General features: G+C 40.7%; 1 protein-coding gene across 1 annotated transcript; it reads left to right on the forward strand.

The window, feature by feature from the left end:
* The first annotated feature begins 1,436 nt into the window (after positions 1-1,436).
* On the forward strand, positions 1,437-4,484 carry LOC148089092 (voltage-dependent calcium channel gamma-3 subunit-like). Its single transcript, XM_087783135.1, has 4 exons — positions 1,437-1,681; positions 3,480-3,563; positions 3,634-3,774; positions 3,934-4,484. The coding sequence occupies exons 1-4, from the start codon at positions 1,471-1,473 to the stop codon at positions 4,467-4,469; spliced, it is 972 nt and encodes a 323-aa protein (XP_087639261.1). The 5' UTR covers positions 1,437-1,470; the 3' UTR covers positions 4,470-4,484.
* The last annotated feature ends 1,910 nt before the right edge of the window (positions 4,485-6,394 follow it).

Here is a 6,394-nt window from a genome sequence, read left to right on the forward strand (position 1 = left end):
GATGTGTGTCCGTCTCTTCTTTGACATGGTGTGGTGGTTAGACTTGACTCTAGTAACATTTAAACTGTGTAAAACACATAAATATTGTCCTATCACAGTCATTTATTCATATGATCATTTTATTGTAAGATTTTCATTAAGAAAAGTATTAATCTTTTGCAGCAAAACAAAGTATTACAGGGTGAACAAGAATGAAGCTAGCACTGTTAGCACTAGCCCAGCTACCAAGTATAGCATTAAACTCTGTATCACTTCCTCAGAAACGTGTTTTAGATTCACATCAAATTTTGTGGGAACTTGCCTGAGACCTTGTCTCCAGCAAGGGTTTGGGTTAATAATGATGATTCTATTTGATTATACTTTCATTTGTGAAAAGATAGTATAGAATCAGAAGGATTTTTTTTTAAACTTATTTGACTTCTTTCGCAGACGGGGGGGCGGCCAAAAATGATCATCAACATGAGCTCCTTGGCAGGGATGATGAATTATTCCTCCCTCATTACATATGTGTTTGATAGATACGCATCAGTCCACTAAATAATACATCTTGTTTGTGATTGAGTTTTCCTGCTTGATGGTTTAGATTTGTTCTCTTTATATTAAACTAATTTATTATTCATGCTCTCGCTCACCTCGGCTTCCTTCTCATTCATGAAGGTCGTGAGGAGAATAGAAGCTCAGTGATGATGAGTGATGGTGGAGCAGGTTGAAAAACTTTAAGTTCAACTGCTGAAGTAAAATTGAATTAAGGTCCTACATATCTAGCAGAGGCTATTGTCCGCGTGGTTGACACCTCCAAAGTCATTGATTGTTTTACTGTGAAAGTCCATTCCCTTCCATATAAAAGAAAATATATATTTTGACAAGGACATGGGCGACCAATTGTAAAGGTTTTGGTGACCCACATTCACCGTTGAAAGCTCTAGAGCAAGTACGTCAAATACAATAAAACAAGGAGCCAACATTTTTTTTATGTAACTGTCCTTAACAAAAATTATGAGCCTCGTTGTAATATTATCTTTTCATATCTAAGGTATTTCAAGTCTAAGGTTTTTCTGTCTTGAACAAATGTTTATTTTTATATCAATTTAAATATCAATCCATGACATTAATACATTTTTTTTAATTAGAAGTTTCTGTGCTGAGAAGCTTTCACCAGGATCGTCAACTGTGTCGCTGTCTGTGGTGCTGAAGTGAAATGCTCGGCCATGGCTCAAACACACACACACACACACACTCACACCCCAGACACACACACACACATGGAGGCGGGATCACTCAACTAGTTCCAGTTAGGAACATGCTGCCGTGGCATTCACATTTGGACAACAGGACAAAACTCGCTTCGATCCTCCTAAACCTTTCAAATTCTGTCTCCATGGTTACAGCCTTACGCTGCACTTCCGTGAGCATGAAGGTGTTCAGAGGCAAGTTGAGACCCAGGTGAGCACAGGGACTTGGAGAGTCGACATGAGGCTGTGTAACCGCGGCTTCATGATGCTGATGACCACGGCCGGCGCCTTCTGCGCCTTCAGCCTCATGACCATCGCCGTGGGAACCGACTACTGGCTGTACTCGCGCGGCGTGTGTCGCTCCAAGAACCACAACGACAACGAGACGGTCCGCAAGAACGAGGAGGTTCTTACCCACTCTGGACTTTGGCGGACCTGTTGCACAGAGGGTGAGCACTCACACACTCAAGATGATAATTTTTGAGAACAGAAAACTTCAAACAAAACGTTATTTGTTGCTCTTAACAGCTGATCAGGTGTAGGAAGTGCAGAAATCCTCACAGGGTCAATTGTGCATCAGCAGAGATTGCTTACATCAGGGTTCCTGCTTACGAACGTGCTTAGATACTTGGGCTGACAGTTCAAACTACTTAGAGGTTGGGTTTTATCCTCTTTGTCGCAAGTAAACGGGTTATCTAAATGGGTCAATATACTGTTCTCGTTCTCTTGGATCTGTCCTCAGCCTTTGACACTGACGGAAGACTGAGGGATGAAGTGGGACTGTCTGGGTCTGTGTTACAGTGGTTCTCGTCATACCTTTCTGGGCGCAGTTTCAGTGTATCTGCCAATGAAATTAATGTCTGAATTGGCAAATCTGTTGTGTGGAGTCCTTCAAGATTCTGTTCTGGGTCCTTTATTGTTTTTGTTGTACTTGATTCCCCTCGGTAAAATCATTCAGAGATTTCCTGATGTTTCTTACCACATTTTTTCTGATGACATCCAGCTCTACTGCTCTTTTGATCCAACTGAGCCCCAAAGGTTGAACAGCTTAATCAATTGTTTTCTAGAAATCAAACAATGGCTGAGTGAAAACACGCAGCTAAATATGGAAAAAACTGAAACTCTGGTTAGTCACTACTTGGATGACTTAGGTCAGTCTGTCAAACTGAGCCTGAGAAACCTGGGTGTTGTATTTTATAAAGACATGTCTCTAGTTCAACACAGCAGAAAACTGACCAGAAGCTGTTTCCTTCAACTGGGAAAAATCTCTAAACTTAGGAAAATGTTGTCACAACATGATCTGGAGCGTTTGTTTCTTCTCGCCTGAACTATTGTAACAGTTTGTTTTCATGTCTTAACAAAAAGGAGTTGTCTCATCTGCAGATGATACAGAACTCTGCAGCGAGAATTTTGACCCGCTCAAATAGAAGAACTCACATTTTTCCGATGCTTAAAACTCTTCACTGGCTTCCAGTTTCTTTCAGGATCAACTTTAAAATTCTGGTTCTTACTTTCAGAGCTATTCATGGTCAGGCTCCTCCTTACATCACTGATCTGATCCAGCCTTACACCCCAGCTTGGGCTCTGGGGTCTGTGGATCAGAATCTACTGATGGTTCCTCTCACACGGTTCAGGACCAGAGGAGGAGAGAAAATCCTTCCAGGCTGTTGCTCCTAAGCTTTGGAACGATCTTCCTCTCTCTCTGTGTTTGATGGAGTCTACTGAGTCCTTCAAGAAACATCTTAAGACATTTTTATTTGTGCAGGCTTTTCCTTGATTTTCTGGAACTCCTGTGTTGTTCTCAGTATTATCTTGACCTTTTAAGTTTATATTTTATTGAGTATTGTTTTGATTTTTTAAGCACTTTGTGACCCTGGTCTGGAAAAGCGCTCTATAAATATAAATTACCTACTTACTTACTAAAAAAGTGAAATGCTTCCTTTCTTCTCATTGGATTAATCGTTGCTTCTGGGTTTATGTTTTGGTAACCATGGCGACAAAGCCACATCATCAATAGTGGTCAATGCAAACCGCCCATGAGAACAAATCCATTGATGAATTCCTGAACGTACAAGAGGCGTTTCTGGGTCGGAGGTCACAGGGAGCAGGAATTGGGGACGATGGGAAAAAAAACAAAAGTTAATGTTTGAACATCATGTGAGAGTGTTTCTGCAGCGTTTAGAGAGACACTTGCACGTGACATGAATCCTGGTCCATTTCAGACGTCTTTCCTTTGCACTTCGACAGGGACGTTTCGGGGAGTTTGCAAAGACATTGATCACTTCTCAGAAGACGGCGGATACGAGCAGGACGCGGCTGAGTATTTACTACGTCAGTGACAAACCAGTGTTTCCCCGTGTGTGATGACCAAGTTTCATCTGGCCCTCTTGGTTCTTCCCAGGAGCAGTCCGGGCTTCCAGCCTCTTCCCCATCCTCAGTGTGGGTCTGCTTTTCCTCGGTGGAGTTTGCGTGGCTGCCAGTGAGTTCTACAAGTCTCACTACAACGTCATCCTCTGTGCCGGCATTCTCTTCGTGTCTGCAGGTTCGTGCTCTTGTCTTTGCGACTGAAGCAGCCGAAGCATTTACAGGTGCCTGCTCTACAAGTTCAGGGAAACGTTCCAACATATACTGAAATGGTTCAAAGGTATTTTAATAGAAATTGAAGACCTTCAGAAATGTATGTGTTTCTCGCCACACTCAGGTCTCAGCAACATCATCGGCATCATCGTGTACATATCAGCCAACTCAGACGACCCGAGTCAGAGCGACAACAAGAAGAGCTACTCTTACGGCTGGTCCTTCTACTTCGGGGCTCTGTCCTTCGTTCTGGCGGAGATGGTCGGGGTCCTGGCGGTCCACGTGTTTATAGAGAAGCACAGGCAGCTGCGCACCAAAGGCAGACCTTCGCTCATGAAGCCCCCCAGCTCCTGCTCCTCCTTTTATCGCAACCGGTACTACCAGAACCGATGTCGCAGGTACAGTTCCCGCAGCAACGCAGACTCTGTCACACACTCTTTTCGGGCTTCTTTGGTGAGGGACTCAGAGCGGCCCCTGTCCGGAGTATCCAAAGAGGTCGAACTAGAGAGTTTGACGGAACCAGCGGATGTTGGGTCGGAGTTCATGCTCTATGCTTTGGCACCACCTCTGAAAGACGGTGAACTGGAACTAAATGAAAAGGAGAACCAAGACAGCCCTGGTGTATTGGCTACCAACAACAGACGGACGACGCCAGTCTGAAGTGGTTCCCGCTCTAAAACTTCACTCACAGTCGCATTCAGATGTTTCTACTTTATCGATCGACAATCATAGACGGGCAGAGGTGAAAAAGCTGAAAAAGTGAGGGTGCAGGCAGGGCGGAGATGACTGAATGAAGCGTGAAGATCTACAGTAGTGGTCACTGAGATAACATATGTTGATTTGTTTGAGATAAAAAGTATTGACACTCTGCCTGTTAAGCTGAATCTGCCTGCACTCATATTGGAAAGATTTACATCTCACTCCCTTTTATTAACAACTGCAGCTTTTTTGTCACTCTCATCTGTTGATCTTTACTGAACTAGTTGTTTTAATCAACTAATGAGAGATGAGATGTGATTAAAAAGGCTACTTTTAAGGGTTGTGGTTTTATTATTTTGCTTACTCACCACACCCTGAACCAGAACCAGAGTATCAGGGTGTCAAAGTTGAGTCCATTTGTAGGTCCAGTACTTGTTGCCTCATTTATTGGCGTACAAGATGAATTAAAACCAGGACACATTTCCATAAGTAACAATGTCCTGTTTTGTTGAACTCCAGTAATGCAGTCCAACTTGTTTTTGTTTTCCATTTAGGTGTTTGTGTGTCAGTGTGAGTGCAATTGCGTAATCGAATTAAACTGCAGTGGTCAGTTTGGATACATTTTCTCTGCCCTGGTTTAACAGATCAATTAAACAAATTACTGGAGAGAGGCTCAACACACTATTGAGGATTTGTAACCCGGCTTTAGGAATTTAATTCAAACGGAATAAAAAGACACCTAAAATCATCTTTGTCAGAAATGTGTGAATGATTTTGATTTATTTTCAATATTATTTAAATTGTTCTTCAAGCATTGTGTTTCTTAAGTTAACATTTCCCACTACTATCTTTTTGACGAGCAAGAGTTTATAAATCATTGGAAGACTTAAAAGTGATAATTCACTCATTTTCTACTCACCCTCTTGTCGACTAAGGGTTGTAAAACAATTATTTACAATTTTTATAATTAGATTAATTAATTATCATTATTTTCATATTAAACCGTTTCTTTTTATATTTAGACAAACATGTATGTTCATTTCAATGTTGCTGGAGCTCAGTGGAGGAACTTCACAAAAAAATACATTTAAAAACATCCAAATACCTCCATACTATTCGCCTTTATTGTCCATTTTGATGAGCCCTTGACGAGAAGAATTGTAATTAAGTAAGTAAGTAATTTTTATTTGTATAGCACTTTTCCAGACCAGGGTCACAAAGCGCTTAAACAATCAAAACAAAATTCAATAAAGTATATACTTTAAAGATCAAGATAAAACTGATAACACAACAGGAGTATTTTTTTTTGTTGTTATTTTAGTGTAGAGTTTTGGACAAATTGACCATTTAATCATCACGTTTTAACCGTCTCAGTCATATGACATTGTCAAAGATGACAGGTTAAGGGCGCTATATGTGGCATTGAGGTGATAATATCAGTCTTATGAATCGTATAAATCAACATAAAAAAAGCCAATTTATTTTTTGAGAGCATGTAATAAAACTTAAAATTCACTCATTTTCTGAAACTTGGCAGCCCTACTGGTCATATGCTGGCATCATAAAGCTATGTGCTTTAATCCAATTTTTCCTTTAAAACCCAACGTGTATCAGTCATAAATACATTTGTAGTCAATCAAAATGTCACATCTTGCTTTCTGTTGGGAATTGAAATATTATAAATATGTTTTATATTTTTTCCGTTTGATTAGTCCCCAATACGACAACACGTATTTTATTAGCTTTTTTATTTTATTTTTTCAAGTGAAAATTGTATATTCAAATATCAATTCGCTTTTTTTCTACATGCATGTTTATCCGAAAAACAACAACATCGTGACGTGTTCGCTCGCTCGCTTCCTCTTTCACTCATTCCACTTCCGCCT

This window comes from Callionymus lyra, chromosome 1, assembly GCF_982586985.1.
Source record: "Callionymus lyra chromosome 1, fCalLyr1.hap1.1, whole genome shotgun sequence".
Lineage (NCBI taxonomy): Eukaryota > Metazoa > Chordata > Actinopteri > Syngnathiformes > Callionymidae > Callionymus > Callionymus lyra.

Excerpts from the sequence above, each read along its gene's own strand:
- LOC148089092 (XM_087783135.1), top strand. The coding sequence starts at position 1,471 with ATGAGGCTGTGTAACCGCGGCTTCATGATGCTGATGACCACGGCCGGC. Across the intron at positions 1,682-3,479 it reads GCGGACCTGTTGCACAGAGG|GGACGTTTCGGGGAGTTTGC; the intron begins GTGAGCACTCAC and ends GCACTTCGACAG. Across the intron at positions 3,775-3,933 it reads CATTCTCTTCGTGTCTGCAG|GTCTCAGCAACATCATCGGC; the intron begins GTTCGTGCTCTT and ends CGCCACACTCAG.